A 20109-nucleotide genomic window follows, 5' to 3' on the forward strand; every position below is an offset into this window, starting at 1 on the left:
CACAATTCCACATATTTATTGAAAAATGGCAGACTCAAATAACATTGATCAGTAGTGTCTATAGAATAGTAGTTTCCAGAGCCATGCATTTTCATTTCTAAATACATGGCTCGCGTATTGTCTATAATATTTTATGTACTGTATTTAATTTACAAGATATTATAAACTGGGTGGTTAGAGCCCTGAATGCTGATTGGCTGACAGCCGTGGTATGTCAGACCATATACCACGGGTATTAGAAAACATGTATTTTTACTGCTCAAATTATTTGGGTAACCAGTTTATAATAGCAATAAGGCACCTCAGGATTTGTGGTACATGGCCAATAGACCACAGCTAATGGGCAGTATCCAGGAAATTCGCATTGCGTTGTGTGTAAGAACAGTCCTTAGCCGTGGTATATTGGCCATATACCACACCCCCTCGGTCCTTTCGCTTAAAATTTACTTCACTGCCCACTGGGCACAGACATCAATTCAACATCTATTCCAAGTTGGTTCAACGTAATTTCATTTAAATGACGTGGAAACAACGTTGATTCAACCAGTGGGTACAATGTGTACAACCCCTACCCTAGATACAACAAAAGCATACATTCATATTACTGGAACACAGACAAATCTGAGGCAAAATAAATGATACCATTCTTGTATTTCACCTCTCAGATAAAGTATGCACCAGTTAATGGTTTCCAGAAGACTTGATAGGGAAGGAAACTGGACTCCTAGGGAGAATCTCAATTTCATACTCCTCGAGTCCTTCTTCCTCGCCTCATTTTCAAAACCCATCGGATGAGAAAGCCAGAGGTCCCTACCCTCTGACCTCCGCCAATTGAGAAGGAGAAGAGGAGAGAGGACGCGATGAGAATGAAATTGAGATTCTGCCTAGGAGTCATGTTTCTTTCCCTATCAAGTCCTTCCTCTTATCCGATGGGACCATCATCTCAGTCTATGTACAGACATTGACAGGAACACAAAACCTGCCAACCAGCAGAGCTACACTAGTGGTCCACTCAGTGCAGGTCAAAGAATACTTAAAAAAATATCCAAGTCTGCATCTGAAATGGCACCATATTCCCTATTTAGTGCACTACATCTGACCAGAGCCCCTATTCCATATTTAGTGGACTACGGCCCTGGTCAAATGTAGTGTACTTGATAGGAAATAGGGTAACATATAGTTATAGTGCCTTCAGAAAGTAGTTAAACCCCTTGAATTTTTCCACTTAGTCATGTTATAGCCTTTCATTTATTTATTTAAATCATTTTTAATTAAAAAATGAAAAATGAAAAGCTGAAATGTCAATAACTATTCAACCCCTCCGTTATGCCAAGGCTAAATAAGTTCAGGAGTAAAAATGTGCTTAACAAGTCACATAAGACTCACTGTGGTCAATAATAGTGTTTAACATGATGTTTTGAATGACTACCTCATCTCTGTACCCCACACATACAATTATCTACAAGGTCCCTCAGTCGAACAGTGATTTTCAAACAGATTCAACCACAAAGACCAGTGATGTTTTCCAATGCACTTATTGGTAGGTGGGTTAAAACAGGAAAAACCAGGCATCAACATGTTTTGTTTTTAAGCAGTTCTTAGGCTAGGCTATTTCAGTGTAATAAAACAAAAACAAATCAAGAATAATTATTGATACGTATGCAGTTTACAGGGGACCATATTCATTTCTGACACCAACAGGGTGAGTATAATTATTAAAACATTTTCTAGCTACAGTATTGCCTGGTCCTCCACACTCGACTGCAGATTTCTTCAAGATAAGGGAGATAATATACATCCCATTGAACACCACTGATTGACTTACATCAAAGATGGGAGCAGCCAACGGAATTGGATTCTGGGTGTGTAACTGCTTGCTGATAGGTCAAAACTGTCCCTTTTTACCACAATCTCGTTAGCAAACAGATGTCAAAGAATTTCGACATCTGCTTTTATAAGACATCAAGATGTGTCTGGGATAAACTTGTTCTCCAGAACAGTGTTCCCTAGCATGCACAGCCAATCCAGTCATCTCCAATCCCAGAGAGGATTAGCAAGAGTCCAGTATTTCAGAAATGTTGAAGCCCCCATTGAAGGTACTGTCCCATCAGTAATCAAAGAAGACATTGATTTGCATTCCATTCATAGTGTGGCTTCCAGTGAAGATGATCCTGGGTTTCTCCCTAGCGAGAGGACATTTCTAAATGTCCTCAATAAACACCTAGCGCAGGGAGAAGGTAGTCAAGCTCCTTCTGTGCCTCCTCATCCTTGGAGAGAGAGAGAGAGAATTAAAAAGAGACAATCAATCTCTTTTTGAACCACAACAATGACAAACGTGAGAGAACTAAGACTTTAGAGCACAAGAATAAGCCAGTGACAATACAGTCAGTACCCACCTCTTTGGAAACAGTTTCCATTGAGGCAGCAGCATCCCACATCTTCCTGGCCTGACCTTTCTGCCCCAGGTCTCTGTAACACTGACCAATCAAAAACACATTCCTCCTCCTCATCATTATCACCATCGGTGCACATACAGAGTCCGTTTGATTATTGGATATACTGTAGATTCATCGAAGACGCAAACATCACAACAACATGGGCGGTCCGACTTACCTTGGCTAAAAACACATAGTTTAATTTGGAGTACTTGGGACGGATCTCCTCCACCTGTGAAAGAGTGAAAATATTGTAAAACACGAGAACACTGTACTTGCTGATAATCAACTCTTTCTGGAGTTCAGCTTCCTGAGGCTGGAACAAAATGCCATCTCCTTGTCCAGAATCTCTGTATTCTAAGTCATACTCTTGTGAGAAGGTAGCCCTGCATTGTAAGCACAAATCTCCCCCGCAAGCTTTGAGAGTGTCTGAGTTAAGTGTTACCATAAGGCCAGAGGAGGCTGGTGGGAAGAGCTATAGGAGGAGTAGGCTCATTGTAATGGCTGGAATGGAATAAATGAAAGTGAGTCAAACGTGGTTTCCATACGTTTGATACCGTTCCATTGATTCCATTCCAGCCTTTTACAATGAGCATGTCCTCCTATAGCACAATAACATGTCTGTATTCTTCCATTGGACCGGCACCAAAAACACAACCGCTGACAAAAACACTGCCTCACAGTTTACGTTCTAATGGCATCAGATCAGTCCAGGACAGGTACGGGGGTTGGTACACGATTTGGGCAAATGACTGCAATTGAAACATAGAACCTGCTCAGCACACACAATTACAGAAAGGACTAAGCATAGCACTATTCTGCCTCTAGCCGTAGACAATTCTATTTCACTTGACTCTACCTTAAATTCAGACCCTATATAGCCTGAGTATTAATAGTACAATTAGAAGAATACTAGGGCAACACCTGGGCACTAGGTAGTGTGTAGTTACTGTTTGTGTACTTAGTTATAGTGGCACAAGTTGTAGAACAGCAGGATGTGTTTGTTGAAGCTAAACAGCCACTACCAGAGTCCTTGCGGCCAGAAGAAACAAGTTACAACAGAGACCACTTAAATTCAATTGATGGGTGAGATACACAAGACGTGAGGAAGAGGCATGAAGCAAGAGAATCTTGGACAGGAGTCATTTCACGTCTCTCTATATAAACATGTGAAATGTGGGAACACAGATTAAGCCTCGAAATACTTGTGGTTTGGTCTTTAAATCTTAAATCTAACAGCAAGTGCGCAGAACACAGGGAGGAGTTCTCCGAGTTGAAATGTACAGTGATCAGAAAAGAGAGAGAACTTGGGGCGGCAGGGTAGCCTTAGTGGTTAGAGAGTCGGACCAGTAACCGAAAGGTTGCTAGATCGAATCCCAGAACTGACAAGGTAAAAAAATAAAACAATAATAATTTTAAAAATCAGCCGTTCTGCCCCTGAACAAGGCAGGACGACTGTTCTCTGATAGGCCGTCATTGTAATTAAGAATTTGTTCTTAACTGACTTGCCTAGTTAAATTAAAATATATATATATTTTTTAAAACTTGAAAGGACTGTATGATTCTAACAGGCTAAAGTATACAGTGCAGAACTATGAAAGTAACAGAAACAGTGTAGCTGTCCATATTCAAATCTAGCAGTCGGGCAAATGAGAAATGTACTGGTAAATTACATTTGCAAGGCCTGACATGCTTTACTCCACACTAACAGGTACTGCCAAACACACACCAATCTATGGTAGCAAGGAGAATCTCAATACCTTGAGGAAGTTGTTCAGCGCATCTTGGACCGTGGCACTTGGAGGCTCTCCAAACAATGTAGCAGCAATTTTCCTCTCGATCCAGGACAGCTGAGCCACCTGAACAGAACCAGTGTATAGAGCCCTTTCAGAACATGGTGAATCAGATACACATTTAAAACGACATGGTGTGAACATGACTCTCATACTACAGTGCGTAAACAGTGCAAGTAGCATTTAAACAGGAGGGGGGGGGGGGGGGGGGGTCATGGGAGTAAAGGATCTGAAAATTACTCCCCCCCCATCTAAAAAAAAAATAAATAAATAAAAAACACTATGGAAAGACACTTCCAAAATACTAACTAATGTTCCTAAAGCCCCGTCACTCAGGATGCGGAGACAATATAACCCGCAATGGAAGCAGTTTCTAATCCTGACAAACCAACCCATCACGATAAGCAGTCACACACACACCTTTTCCATAAAACTTGATTACAGGAATAAGATAATGGGCCTAATGTGATGGACTTGCTGGGTCAAACGCACGCACTGTTCCTTCCCTGCCCCATTCATCTTAGAAATGTGCAATTGTAGGTGTAGCACATTGCCGTCCCCGTGGGCCCTTTCAAAGAGGGGCCGCTGCCTGAACATAAACAGCGGATCAATGTTTAACGTGAACACAGAGCAGAACGCCCTTTAAATTCACTCTCACAAATCATCCGGTGTGACTTTTTCTTCCTTCTTCGGAGAAATAGCCACTCATCTTTGACTGCAGCTAGCTACACATGGCATGGTATGGTATGTGGAGGGTGCTTGTGTGTGTGTCTGTCAATGAGTGTGTGTCAATGAGTGTGTATTGCTAATGACTCCTTCTCAAAGCTCCTACATTGATCACTTTTCAGGGAGTGTATTCCTCACTGTATGGTTGACTTGGGTTAATGTGTGTGTATGTCACATACAGCGTAGCACCAGCGGCCCAGCAGGTAGTAAGACATAGGATCCTGTGGTTTCAGCTCGATGGCCTTATCCAGATGATCCTGAACACAGAAGAGGACAGACAGCATTAAGTGTTGATTCATGACACCGCACATTTTTCCTCTGACCTGATCTGCCCTGCTCCACAGCTACCCACAACTATGCCACAAAAATCTCTCACACACGCACATGCATCACAAGCTCCTATTTGTCATGCAACCCTCTCCCTCCCACTGTTCTTTTCCACTCAATCGCAAAATCCTCTCTCTCTCATATATATATATGCTGCGTGCAGTTCAGCCCTTATGCAACCCATGCATTTATTTAACCCTTTAACCCTTTATTTAACCCTTATTTTAGCAGGTAAGTTGACTGAGAACACATTCTCATTAACAGCAACAACCTGTGGAATAGTTACAGGGGAGAGAAAACAACCAATTTTAAGCTGTGGATGATTAGGTGGCCATGATGGTATAAGGGCCAGATTGGGAATTTAGCCAGGACACTAGGGTTAACACCCCTACTCTTACTATAAAAGTGCCATGGGATCTTTAGTGACCAGAGAGTCAAGACACCCGTTTAATGTCTCATCCGAAAGACAGCACCCGTCACATGGCAATGTCCCCAATCACTGCCTTGGGGCACTGGGATGTTTTTTATAGACCAGATGAAAGTGCCTCCTCCGAAAGAGTGCCACTTCCAGCAGCATCTGGTCTCCCATCCAGGGACCAACCCTGCTTAGCTTCAGAGGCAAGCCAGCAGTGGGATGTAGGGTGGTATGCTGCTGGACAGTGAGGGGAGTGATCTGAATAGAGCCCACAGTCAATAAGGTTAACGCCTGTACAGCACTCAGTGTATATAAGTACTGACAATAACCGTATGTATAGGAAATTTTTTTACATTTAATTTGAGGGATACCTGACCTAAATAAGACCGAGGGTGATTCTTCAGCTGTCAACTTGTGGTTGTATGACAGGGGAGGACCCTCGACATAGCTGGGAATCAACACTGACTGAGCGAGACCACAGGGGAAGTTCTGGAAAAGCACACGCCCCGACCTCACCTCAGTTACCCTCTCTTATTATTGCTAAATTCCACCATTCCATCTGTGTGCCTGCCATCACCTCAGGTGCTGCTAATGTAGGTAAGGTCTGACATGCTTCAAGTACACACAAAACAAACACTTGAATCAGTGACTACATAAAGATATGGCTTTATGTGTAGACGGTCTGTCAAAAAAAAATCACTTACTTTGAAGATGTAGCCATTCTTTATCCTGTTCTGCACAGTCTCGTACTCTGTCATGATTCCACACATTATGGCGTACCTAGAGAAACAGAGAGTTGAGAGAATTGCTCGACAATGTTGCTTTGGCAATATGAATATGTCATTTTTGTCATGCCAATAAAGCCTTTTGAAAGTGAGAGACACCCCTATTTCAATACTTTGTAGAAGAAGCACCTTTGGCAGCAATTACAGCTGTGGGTCTTTCTGGGTAAGTCTGTAAGAGCTTTCCACACCTGGATTGTGCAACATTTGCCTCTTTCTTTTCTCCCTGAAATTGCTTTAAGCTCTGTCAAATTGTTTGTTGATCATTGCTAGACAACCATTTTCATATAACTTGCCATAGATTTTCAAGCAGATTTAAGTTCAAACTGTAACTAAGCCACTCAGGAACATTCATGGTCTACTTGGTAAGCAGCTCCAATGTAGATTTGGCCTTGTGTTTAAGGTTATTGTTCTGATGAAAGGTGAATTAAACTCAGTGTCTGGTGGAAATCAGACTGAACCAGGTTTTCCTCAATGATTTTGTCTGTGTTTAGCTCCATTACGTTTATTTTTTATTCTGAAAAACTCCACAGTCCTTAACGATTACAAGCATACCCATAACATGATGCAGCCACCACTACGCTTGAAAATATGGAGAGTGCTACTCATAATTTGTGTTGTATTGGTTTGCTCAAAACATAACACTTTGTATTCTAGACAAAAAGTGAATTGCTGAGCCACATTTTTGGCAGTATTACTTTAGTGCCTTGTTCCAAACAGGATGCATGTTTTGGAATATTTGTATTCTGTACAGACTTCCTTCTATTCACTGTCATTTAGGTACGTATTGTGGAGTAACTACAATGTTGTTGATCCATCTTCCACTTCTCCCACTTAAAAAGATGAGAGAGGCCTGTAATTTTCATCATAGGTACACTTCAACCATGACAGAGAAAAAAAATCCAGAAAATCACATTGTAGGATTTTTTATGAATTTATTTGCAAATTATGGTGGAAAATAAGTATTTGGTCAATAACCAAAGTTTCTCAATACTTTGTTATATACCCTTTGTTGGCAATGACAGAGGTCAAAAGTATTCTGTAAGTCTTCACAAGGTTTTCACACACTGTTGCTGGTATTTTGGCCCATTCCTCCATGCAGATCTCCTCTAGAGCAGTGATATTTTGGGGCTGTTGCTGGGCAACACGGACTTTCAACTCCCTCCAAAGATTTTTTATGGGGTTGAGATCGGGAGACTGGCTAGGCCACTCCAGGACCTTGAAATACCTCTTACGAAGCCACTCCTTCGTTGTCCGGGCGGTGTGTTTGGGATCATTGTCATGCTGAAAGACCCAGCCACGTTTCATCTTCAATGCCCTTGCTGATGGAAGGAGGTTTTCACTCAAAATCTCACGATACATGGCCCCATTCATTCTTTCCTTTACGCGGATCAGTTGTCCTGGTCTCTTTGCAGAAAAACAGCCCCAAAGCATGATGTTTCCACCCCCATGCTTCACAGTAGGTATGGTGTTCCTTGGATGCAACTCAGCATTCTTTGTCCTCCAAACACGACGAGTTGAGTTTTTACCAAAAAGTTATATTTTGGTTTCATCTGACCATATGACATTCTCCCAATCTTCTTCTGGATCATCCAAATGCTCTCTAGCAAACTTCAGACCTGGCCTGGTCATGTACTGGCTTAAGCTGGGGGACACGTCTGGCACTGCAGGATTTGAGTCCCTGGCGGCGTAGTGTGTTACTGATGGTAGGCTTTGTTACTTTGGTCCCAGCTCTCTGCAGGTCATTCACTAGGTCCGTATGTTCTGTGATTTTTGCTCGCCGTTCTTGTGATCATTTTGACCCCACGGGGTGAGATCTTGCGTGGAGCCCCAGATCGAGGGAGATTATCAGTGGTCTTGTATGTCTTCCATTTCCTAATAATTGCTCCCACAGTTGATTTCTTCAAACCAAGCTGCTTACCTATTGCAGATTCAGTCTTCCTAGCCTGGTGCAGGTCTACAATTTTGTTTCTGGTGTCCTTTGACAGCTCGTTGTTCTTGCTCATATTTGAGTTTGGAGTGTGACTGTTTGTGGTTGTGGACAGGTGTCTTTTATACTGATAACAAGTTCAAACAGGTGCCATTAATACAGGTAACGAGTGGAGGACAGAGGAGCCTCTTAAAGAAGAAGTTACAGGTCTGTGAGAGCCAGAAATCTTGCTTGTTTGTATGTGACCAAATACTTATTTTCCACCATAATTTGCAAATAAATTCAATTTGGTTTAAATAATGCAAAAAGTGCAATATGTGCCATGTAAGAAAGTTAACATTTCAGTTCCTTGCTCAGAACATGAGAACATATGAAAGCTGGTGGTTCCTTTTAACATGAGTCTTATTACCGGGTAAGAAGTTTTAGGTTGTAGTTATTATAGGAATTATAGGACTATTTCCCTCTATACCATTTGTATTTCATTAACCTTTTGACTATTGGATGTTCTTATAGGCACTTTAGTATTGCCAGTGTAACAGAATAGCTTCCGTCCCTCTAGTTAGCGCGCGCTAACTAGCTAGCCATTTCACTTCGGTTACACCAGCCTCATCTTGGGAGTTGATAGGCTTGAAGTCATAAACAGCACAATGCTTGACGCACAACGAAGAGCTGCTGGCAAAACGCACAAAAGTGCTGTTTGAATGAATGTTTACACGCCTGCTTCTGCCTACCACCGCTCAGTCAGATACTTGTATGCTCAGTCAGGCATTGGAAACCTCCCTGGTCTTTGTGGTTGAATCTGTGTTTGAAATTCCCTGCTGGACTGAGGGACCATACAGATAATTGTATGTGTGGGGTACAGAGATGAGGTAGTCATTCAAAAAAATCATGTTAAACACTATTATTGCACACAGAGTGAGTCCATGCAACTTATTATGTGACTTGTTAAGCACATGTTTACTCCTGAACTAATTTAGGCTTTCCATAGCAAAGAGAGAAATTTGGAGGTGCTTATATTTGTCCTGTTACACACAAGTGTGCAATTGAAATGTGTTTCTTTGCATATCTCAACTTGCCCTGAGACACCTGTAGGGAGTGGGGTCACGGCCAGCGTTGCCATTTTACAGCACCCATGGAGCAATTAGGGCTAAGTGCGTTGCTCAAATCAAAAATACCTATTTAAATGAAAACATTTATAATAACAAATAAAGAGCAGCAGTAAAATAACAATATCGAGGCTATATACAGGGGGTACAGGTACAGAGTCAATGTGCGGGGGCACCGGTTAGTCGAGGTAATATGTACATGTAGGTAGAGTTTTTAAAGTGACTATGCATAGATAATAACAGAGTAGCAGCAGCGTAAGAGGGGGGCGGGGGCAATGCAAATAGTCTGGGTAGTCATTTGATTAGATGTTCAGGAGTCTTATGGCTTGGGGGCAGAAGCTGTTTAGAAGCCTCTTGGACCTAGACTTGGCGCTCCCGTACCGCTTGCTGTGCGGTAGCAGAGAGAACAGTCTATGACTAGGGTGGCTGGAGTCTTTGACCATTTTTAGGGCCTTACTCTGACACTGCCTGGTATAAATGTCCTGGATGGCAGGAAGCTTGGCCCCAGTGACGTAATAGGCCATACGCACTATTCTCTGTAGTACCTTGATGTAGGAGCACGGACAGTTGTCATACCAGGCAGAGATATAACCCGTCAGGATGCTCTCGATGGTGCAGCTGTAGAACCTTGAGGATCTGAGGACCCATGGCAAATATTTTTAGTCTCCTGAAAAGATTTTGTCGTGCCCTCTTCACAACTATCTTGGTGTGCTTGGACCATGTTAGTTTGTTGGTGATGTGGACACCAAGGAACTTGAAGCTTTCAACCTGCACCACTACAGCCCCGTTGATGAGAATGGGGGCCTGCTCGGTCCTCCTTTTCCTGTAGTACACAATCATCTCCTTTGTCTAGATCATGTTGAGGGAGAGGTTGTTGTCCTTGCACCACACGATCAGGTGTCTGATCTCCTCCCTATTAGCTGTCTCGTCATTCTCGGCGATCAGGCCTACCACTGTTGTATCATCAGCAAACTTAAATTATGGTGTTGGGAGTCGTGCCTGGCCGTGCAGTCATGAGTGAACAGGGAGTACGGAAGGGGACTGAGCACACACCCGAGGAGCCCCTGTGTTGAGGATCAGCGTGGTGGATGTGTTGTTACCTACCCTTACCACCTGGGGGCGGCCCGACAGGAAGTCCAGGATCCAATTGCAGAGGGAGGTGTTGAGTCACAGGGTCCTTAGCTTAGAGGGCACTACGGTGTTGAACACTGAGCTGTAGTCAATGAATAGCATTCTAACATAAATGTTCCTTTTGTCAAGGTGTGAAAGGGCAGTGTGGAGTGCAATAGAGATTGTATCATCTGTAGATCTGTTGGAGCGGTATGCAAATTGAAGTGGGTCTAGGGTTTCTGAGATAATGGTGTTGATGTGAGCCATGCCTTTCAAAGCACTTCATGGCTACAGACGTGAGTGCTATGGGTCGGTAGTCATTTAGGCAGGTTACCTTAGTGGTCTTGGGCACAGGGGCCATGGTGGTCTGCTTGAAACATGTTGGTATTACAGACACAGACAGGGATATGTCAAAATAATCTCTTGGATTGTTAGTCCAAAACAAGTCAAGTGTTTAGTTGTTTTTTGAATCCCAGAATGCAGCTTTAATATACAAGGGACACTGGGAACAAGGAAGGGGCTAAATAAAACCGTGGAAGATTGTGAGTGTTTTATCCCCAGCCTGTAGCTGTGGGTTCTGAGAAAAGTGTGTTGCGCCAACCGCCAATGCTCAAATTCTGTTGCCTGATTAGCAGGAAAGTATTAGAATTGTGTGTATGCTCTGTGCACCGATTTTCATATGCTCCATGTGATTCATACGTGCTTTAAAATGTATACCACCTATACAGTGGGTGTTGCAAAATAAGACAGCGAGAAATCAAGTGCCACCCACACCACACTCACCAAAGCATCTTTATCTATTATCTGCCAAAGCATTGGCGGGTGAATTGTATATAACTGTAACAAAACGGTAATTGTTTATTTTCTTATGGAGCGCGATGAGATAGCGGAGATGCTATCTGCAGCTTTTAGCCAACTGGCTTCCAATGAAAACATTGGTGTGTGATGATATGTTTTCGCAAGTCCTACACCACTGACCGACTTGCTACCTGTTAATGATGGATGGATGATAAAATGGTTTGCTTCTCCCCTATCTGAATAGATAGATAGATCTTAGGCACATGTATACACTGAGTACACCAAACATTAGGAACACCTTCCTAATAGAGTGGCACGCCCCTTCTTTTGCTCCAATTCGTCAGGGCATGGATTCCACACTCTACACTGCCCATGTTGACTGCAATGCTTCCCACAGTTGTGCCAAGTTGGCTGGATGTCCTTTGGGTGCTGGATAATTCTTGATACACACAGGAAACTGTTGAGCGTGAAAAACCCAGGGGCGTTGCAGTTCTTGTCACAAACCGGTGTGCCTGGCACCTACTACCATACTCCATTCAAAAGGCACTTAAATCTTGCCACACATACACACAATGTATGTCTCAATTGTCTCAAGGATTAGAAACCCTTCTTTAAACTGGTCTCCTCCCCTTCATCTACGCTGACTGAAGTAGACTTAACAAGTGACATCAATAAGGGATCACAGTGATGTGGGTAACTGTCAGTGATGTGGGTAACTGTCAGTGATGTGAGTAACTGTCAGTGATGTGGGTAACTGTCAGTGATGTGAGTAACTGTCAGTGATGTGAGTAACTGTCAGTGATGTGGGTAACTGTCAGTGATGTGAGTAACTGTCAGTGATGTGGGTAACTGTCAGTGATGTGGGTAACTGTCAGTGATGTGGGTAACTGTCAGTGATGTGGGTAACTGTCAGTGATGTGGGTAACTGTCAGTGATGTGAGTAACTGTCAGTGATGTGGGTAACTGTCAGTGATGTGAGTAACTGTCAGTGATGTGGGTAACTGTCAGTGATGTGGGTAACTGTCAGTGATGTGAGTAACTGTCAGTGATGTGAGTAACTGTCAGTGATGTGAGTAACTGTCAGTGATGTGAGTAACTGTCAGTGATGTGGGTAACTGTCAGTGATGTGGGCAACTGTCGTTGATGTGGGTAACTGTCAGTGATGTGGGTAACTGTCAGTGATGTGAGTAACTGTCAGTGATGTGAGTAACTGTCAGTGATGTGAGTAACTGTCAGTGATGTGGGTAACTGTCGTTGATGTGAGTAACTGTCAGTGATAAGACTTTATTCTTATTTTAAATGTGTGCAGTTCTGTCCTTGAGACCTTCTTGTCTATTGGTGTTCTGCATAATTTCATGTTTTATGTATTGTGTGGACCCTAGGAAGAGTAGCTGCTGCTTCTGCAACATCTAATCCAAAATAAAATACTGACTATTAAGGTTAGGGGAGGTAAAGTAGTCTGCCAGATGACCTAAAAGGTCCCAACAGTTAGTATCTAGGGAGCCTCGAGGGTAACACCTTTCAGAGCCAACATGCCCCAAAACCCTATAACCCTATTTACCCATGCATAACACATTTATAACCACAAGTTGATGGAGTGACAATGAATAACAAACCTGTAAAGAAGCAGTGTCTAACCGCGTAGAATAAACTGTACAAATTATAGTTTTAGTCGAGGAACATTAGCGATTGTCAGGAGTGCAAACACTCTAGGGTAAAACAACAACTCTTGAATTTGCTTTTATGTAGTCCAACTCAATATAATATGATTAACAGCTATAAATCTAAAGTGACGTCAGGGGAGTGGAGTGGAGTTGAGAAACACAGAGTAGCATAACAGAGGTGTGTACTAATCACAGTTCATATGGAACATCTCGCAGGTGAGGGCTGTGAAGGAGCATGGTGGATTTCTCAATATTAACCGCAGGAATTTTTCCTGTCTCTCAGTGGTTAGGCCAAGTTAAGTATTATTATTCAGCATGTAACTCTGCTCTGGCATAGCCAACTAAACTCAACTCCATGATTTTCGATGGAGTAGCGACAAGCGTGGGAGGACTGGAGCTCTGACGTCACATACAATGAAGTTAGCAAAAACTACTGATTTCGCCTCCCGAGTGGCGCAGCGGTCTAAGGCACTGCATCGCAGTGCTAGAGGCGTCACTACAGATCCCGGGTTAGATCCTGGGCTGTGTAGCAGCCGGCCGCGACCGGGAGACCCATGAGGTGGCGCACAATTGGCCCAGAGTCATCTGGGTTAGGGGAGGGTGTGGCCGGCCGGGATGCCCTTGACCCATCGCGCACTAGCAACTCCTGTGGCCGACACACTGACACGGTGGTCGCCAGTAGGACAGTGTTTTCTTCGACACATTGGTACGGCTGGCTGACGGGTTAAGCGAGCAGTGTGTCAAGGAGCAGTGTGTCAAGGAGCAGTGTGTCAAGGAGCAGTGCGGCTTGGCAGGGTGGTGTTTCAGAGGACGCATGGATCTCGAACTTCGCCTCTCCCGAGTCCGTACGGGAGTTGCAGAGATGGTACCAGACTACAATTACCAATTGAATACCACGAAATTGGGGAGAAAAAAGGGCTACAAATTGAAATACTGATTTCAGCGCCCAAAGAAAAGCCAGCAATTACACAGATCAATGTCGTGCTAATTTGATGCTCCACACTAGTTGCCGCACAACTCCCATCGTAAATGGTGGAGAAGAGTTTAAATCAGAGAGTTCTGGCAGTGCATAAACGAGAAGTACGTGGATCTGGAGGTGCCAGTACAAAACGGCAAAGCTGCTCATGATCGGCCGAGCACATAATGGTGTTGGCTCACCAACCCACTCTGGAGATTCCCTCCACAGGGGGAACTTCCATTTTGGATGGAAGAGATCCAGAAAGGTGGGGCGACACCAGCAATTGCTACATTTCATGGTCTGTTTATTTTTGCAAATCAATTCATCCATGTAGCACAGGCTAAAAAGGTACATCCTGGTGTAGAGCAGCCACCTAAACAGTTATAATCCTACCTTAAGATCTCAGACCAAGATCTGACCCCAATAGAGACTTCACCTACACTCCGTGCTAATGAACAGCTCATATTGAAAATGTTTGGTAAACTCCGAGCATGTTGCTACTTACGCAGTGTTTTCCCTGGATTCATTTAGCAGTGGCGCACCGCATCTGCCAAACTGTTGTCGCTAAACCCAAAGAATATGGAACAGCCCACATGGACTTTTCCTCTCAAAAGAGCCTGTGTGATCTTAGAACTTCCCTTACGTATTTTTTTGTCGTAGTCTACGGAGTACCATTTCTTGTGTGTCTCCTCACAAACAAGCGGGTTCCCGCAATTGTGGGAAAAACACTTTTGAAAGCAGTTATGGTCGTTTTTCAAATGGGAGGGTGTCCCAGCTTTCCATTACTACTCCATTTATTGCTCAACTTCCTAATATTAGGTTTAAATGCATGTAGCACTTCCACAATTCACAGTGAGTGCACAAGGGAGACTAGGGCTATTTGGAACAAGGGAAGTTATCAAAAACGACTGATTTCGACCTCCCGAGTGGCGCAGCGGTCGAAGGCACTGCATCGCGCCACTGATGACAATGCTTCATCAAGACACTTTACAGTGAGTCTTTCTGGACATGACTGTCCGATAAAGGTCTCTAGGATGTAGGTTAGAATGTGTCAAAGAAGGGTATTTGCACCTGCCTGTTGTTTTTTTTCCTTTATGAGTCTGGCAGCAGCTCTACCTTAAGCCAATTTCCCAAGTAGAAATATAAGCCCATGCTTAAAGTTTACATTTGCGATGTGTGAAACAGCACCTTGACTCTAGAGGCAAAGAGGGGGGAGTGGATGCGAGGGTGAGAAGTGGTGTGCCTGGCCCCAGGGGCCTGCCCCATGTTCCCCCCCCCCCCCTGCCGAAACAATATCTCCCATAGCTTTTTACAGAAAGGAAGCGAGGGAGAGAGAGATCAAGAGAGGTAGAGGGCGTCACAGGAAACAGAGAAAAGCACAGTCAGCGCCAGGACATTGCGCAAGGTTATTACAATCCACTTCTTCCTTGAAATCCCCCACTCCACTGGCCAAAGACAAGGGGGGGGGGGGGGGGGGGGGCAAGTGTCAACTGCTTGGCGGAAGCAGCAGATTCATTTCAGCCATAAGATCCAAACATAGAAAACTCCTTGAAAGAGAGAGGACCAGCAGGCAGACAGCACCCCAGGCTAAACCTAAACAGCACAGGGGTGGATGAACTCTGAATCCTGGGCAACCTGTGTGTGGGAGTAGATGAACTAATGTTCTTAGAAAAGAGCAATGGAACAAGTGGATAGTGTTTCTGTATTTTTTTGGGGAGTGGACAACGCCATGACAGTCGTTTTATAGTGTGAGGAAATGTAAATCATAATTAACAAGCATAAATCAACACCTGCCAAGGGGAAAGTTTGAGAAGTCTGAGGAAACGACAATTAAGTTCTCACGGAAATGCTAAGTAGAATAAACATTGTTAACCCAGATTTATAAACTATCTTGCAACACCGGAACTGTTTGGCCCTAATTGCCCGTCCCCCACACTTACGCACGCACTCCAACCTCAAACTGAGAGCTTTAATCTAATTTCCCATCTGTCCATTAAACCGGGACATGGACCCAAACTGCTTTAAGTTTCTTACAAACTCCATTAATGGATATAGGATTAAGCATAAAGCTGTTGTTCTTAATTAACTAAACAAACCCGGAAATGGCTCCCTCTTACTTGACAACAGTGCGCTGTGGTATGTGTGAATGAGCTAATGCTAATTATTTCCACACGAACAAGGCAAACAGGACTGTTGGCTCACAGAGCAGGCACAAGGCACCCTGTGACACTTTTCCATGGGAAAAATACACACAGCAATTTATAGAGGCCAATAACATTCACCGAAGATAGGTTTGGTTCACAAATGACAATTTCACTGGTAAATCCTAGAAAACGCACTGGGGAAAAGATTAGCCTTCTTAAAACAATGCGTTTGCAAGTACACATAACATACTGCAAGGTACAGTCCTCGCCATATGCATTTGGACAGTGAAGCTCACATTTTTATTTTGTCTCTGCTCAAGCATTTTTGATTTGAGATCGAACGATCAACAAGGGAATAATAAAGTATTTTCATACATATCTTCTTTAGACATAAAAGCACTTTATGTATTGTGGTAAACCGTGGGGTGTTTGGTTTGAGTGCACAGAGATGGACACCGAGACAGGGAGGCTCTTAGTCAGGAAAAACGCCTTTACTGGGAAACATAAAATAAACGTAACAAAATAACGTCTCCCCCCTGGTCCGACTCGGGCCCACAGTGGAGACCTCTCGCGGCTGGGCATGGGTTGCACAGGCTATAGTGCGCGGAGGGCATGGACTCCTCCCGTCCAGTGCAGCTCCACGCAAGCTTCATGGCCACGGCTGGTTCCATCTGGGCCCCATTCAGCCCCTCATCTCTCTCGGTACCTTTCTTCCCCCTCGCCGCATCTGCGCTCTCTGCCCAGGGCCCTTTCAGCAGGTCCTGGGTGTTCTGGTGGGTTTCCACCGCAGTCAGCAAATCCTCCACGCTTTGGGGGTCCTGCATGCTCGTAGGAGAGGGCCCCGAACGTACCGATCCAGGACAACCTTATCGATTATTGGGAGGGACAGTACGTCAGTCAGTAGACAGCCCTTGGGTAAGGTGACTCAGGATCTCACGTTTGAGTCCCTCATAATTCTCTGCCTGGTCAGCGTTCAAGTCGAAGTAGGTCTTCTGGGCCTTCCCGGAGAGGTAGGGTGCCAAAAGGCTTTCCCGCTTGGGCCACCCTTCACGCTGCGCTGTCCTTTCGAAGGTGCACAAATAAGTCTCCACGTCATCTTCCTCCATTAACTTGACCAGGAACTGAGTCGGGCTAGACTCCTGGGACGTACCACCTTTCAGCTGGGCTACGTCCGCGATCAAATCGGAGGTTTTGTATTGGTTGACACTCTCCCTTAATTGGTGCCGTCAGCATCGGGGTGCCCAGCACAGTTACTCCCAGCAGAGGGAGCCAATGTCGTCACACGTACCTCCTCTCTATCAGCCAACCTCCGGGGGTAGACCTCCCGGGATACCACAGTATCTACTCCCCTTGTTTGACGAAATCATAAGTATTTGGACAAATTAGTGTATTAAAGTAGTCAAAATGTGAGTATATGGTCTCATATGCCATGCACTCAATGACTACATCACGCTTGCAACTCTACAAACCCGTTTAGGTTCATTTGCCGTTTGTTTAGGGTCATGACATTAAAACTGGTGAGGACCGTATAGCAGGTTTGATCGGTTCCTTATGCTATATGTGAGGGAGATGAATAAATAGCAATATGCAGGTCAACAAAATATGATTAACATGTATAGCACAAACCATTTATATTGGTGGCAATTTGTATATTTCAGCAGTGCATTATGGGAAATAACTTTACAGTTTCAGGAGAATCAGAGGGCTTAATCTAGTACAATCTACTATAGCTGTATTCCATTCGTTGGTCTATGATGAGCAGTCAAGTCCGGACAGGCCCCAGTGTTTCAGATGAGGAATGCAGCATTGGGGCCTCCACAAACACAAACAGGATCCATGTGGTTACTTTCTACTCCAGAGAACGAATTAAAAGCAAGGGGATTTTTCTCTAATCACCAAGCAAGGTGGTACATTTTTTAATCAAAACCAGGTGGGGGTTTATGTCTACTTTAGCTTTTCAGGAAGTGATGTGCCACAGAGGTGATATAAGGAGAGGTGGTTGAATTTTCAAAACTAATTGTGGAGTGCTCAATATAAATATCAAACTTTGCTTGAGAAGGACTCTCGTTGAGAAGAAGGTAGATGACACGGGAGCCACTATGAGGAACCAATACAACTTTCACCAAAAAAACAAGTATAACCACACAACGTTAAATCTATTTAGCCTTCTGAAACTGCTCATACCTCTTGACTTATTCCACATTACAGCCCGAATTCAAAATGGGTTTGATATATTTTGCTCCTCACCCATCTACACACAAAATTAAAACATGTTTTTAGAAATGTTAGCAAATATATAAAGAACGTATGTGGACACCCCTTAAATGAGTGGTTTCTGGTATTTCTGCCACACCCATTGCTGACAGGTGTTTAAAATCGAGCACACAGCCATGCAATCTCTGTAGACAAACATTGGCAGTAGAATGGCTTTACTGAAGAGCTCAGTGACTTCCAACGTAGGACCGTCATAGGATGCCACCTTTCCAAGACGCTTCAGTTAGTCAAATGTATGCCCTGCTAGAGCTGCCCTGGCTACACAAGCTCACAGAACGGGACCGGCAAGCACTGAAGCGTGTTAAAATTGTCTGTCCTCGGTTGCAATAACGAGTTCTAAACTGCCTCTGGAAACAATGCCAGCACAATAAACACTTCATCAGGAGCTTCATGAAATGGGTTTTCCATGGCCAAGCAGCCGCACACAAGCCTGAGATCCCCATGTGTAATGCCAAGTGTAGGCTGGAGTGGTGTAAAGCTCTCCCCATTGGACTGGAAACGTGTTCTCTGGAGTGATGAATCACACTTAACCATCTGGCAGTCCTACAGACGAATCTGGGTTTGGCAGATGCAAGCTTCCTGCCCCAATGCATAGTGCCAACTGTAATGTTTGGTGGAGGAGGAATAATGGTCTGCGGCTGTTATCCATGGTTTAGGCTAGGCCCGTTAGCTCCAGTGAAGGGAAATCTTAACTCTATAGTGTACAATGACATTCTAGACGATTCTGTGCTTCCAACTTTGTGGCAACAGTTTGATGCAGGCCCTGTCCTGTTTCAGCATGACAATGCCCCCATGCACAAAGCGAGGTCAATACAGAAATGGCTTGTCGAGATCGATGTGGAAGAATGTGACTGGCCTGCACAGAGCCCTGACCTCAACCCCATCGAACACCGTTGGGATGAATTGGAACGCAGACTGCGAGCCAGACCTAATTGCCCAACATCAGTGCCCGACTTCGCTATTTTTTTCATCACATTCCCAGTGGGTCAGAAGTTTACATACACTCAATTACTTTTTGGTAGCATTGCCTTTAAATTGTTTACTTGGGTCAAACGTTTCGGGTAGCCTTCCACAAGCTTCCCACAATAAGTTGGGTGAATTTTGACCCATTCCTCCGGACAGAGCTGGTGTAACTGAGGCAGGTTTGTTGGCCTCCTTCTCGCACATGCTTTTTCAGTTCTGCCCACACATTTTCTATAGGATGAGGTCAGGGCTTTGTGATGGCCACTCCAATACCCTGACTTTGTTGTCCTTAAGCCATTTTGACACAACTTTGGAAGTATGCTTGGGGTCATTGTCCATTTGGAAGACCCATTTGCGACCAAGCTTTAACTTCCTGACTGATGTCAGGAGAACTTGTTCTCAACTAGCCTACCTGGTTAAATAAAGGAGGGGAAAAAAATTCTCTACTATTATTCTGACATTTCACATTTGTAAAATAAAGTGGTGATCCTAACTGACCTAAGACAGGGAATTTCTTTCTAGGATTAAATGTCAGGAATTGTGAAAAACTTAGTTTAAACGTATTTGGCTAAGGTGTATGTAAACTTCAACTGTATATACCGATTATTCTTCTAAAATTCTTCAAGCTCTGTCAAATTGGTTATTGTTCATTGCTATACAACCATTTCCATGTCTTGCCATAGC

General features: G+C 43.9%; 1 protein-coding gene across 5 annotated transcripts in view; it reads right to left on the reverse strand.

Moving 5' to 3' along the window:
* Nucleotides 1-20109, reverse strand: part of LOC110526605 (regulator of microtubule dynamics protein 2) — a 71445-nt gene continuing 51336 nt past the window's right edge. For all 5 annotated transcript variants that reach the window (XM_021607715.3, XM_021607723.3, XM_021607750.3 and 2 more), the window contains exons 6-11: nt 6401-6476; nt 5134-5211; nt 4196-4294; nt 2614-2667; nt 2397-2477; nt 1-2267 (exon numbers count right to left, since the gene is read on the reverse strand). In XM_021607715.3, coding sequence (XP_021463390.1) covers nt 2211-2267; nt 2397-2477; nt 2614-2667; nt 4196-4294; nt 5134-5211; nt 6401-6476 — 445 coding nt within the window. In that variant the 3' untranslated portion in view covers nt 1-2210. The remainder of the gene's footprint in view (nt 2268-2396; nt 2478-2613; nt 2668-4195; nt 4295-5133; nt 5212-6400; nt 6477-20109) is intronic.

This window comes from Oncorhynchus mykiss, chromosome 1, assembly GCF_057628025.1.
Source record: "Oncorhynchus mykiss isolate SJ-2025 chromosome 1, ASM5762802v1, whole genome shotgun sequence".
In the NCBI taxonomy this organism is placed as follows: Eukaryota; Metazoa; Chordata; class Actinopteri; order Salmoniformes; family Salmonidae; genus Oncorhynchus; species Oncorhynchus mykiss.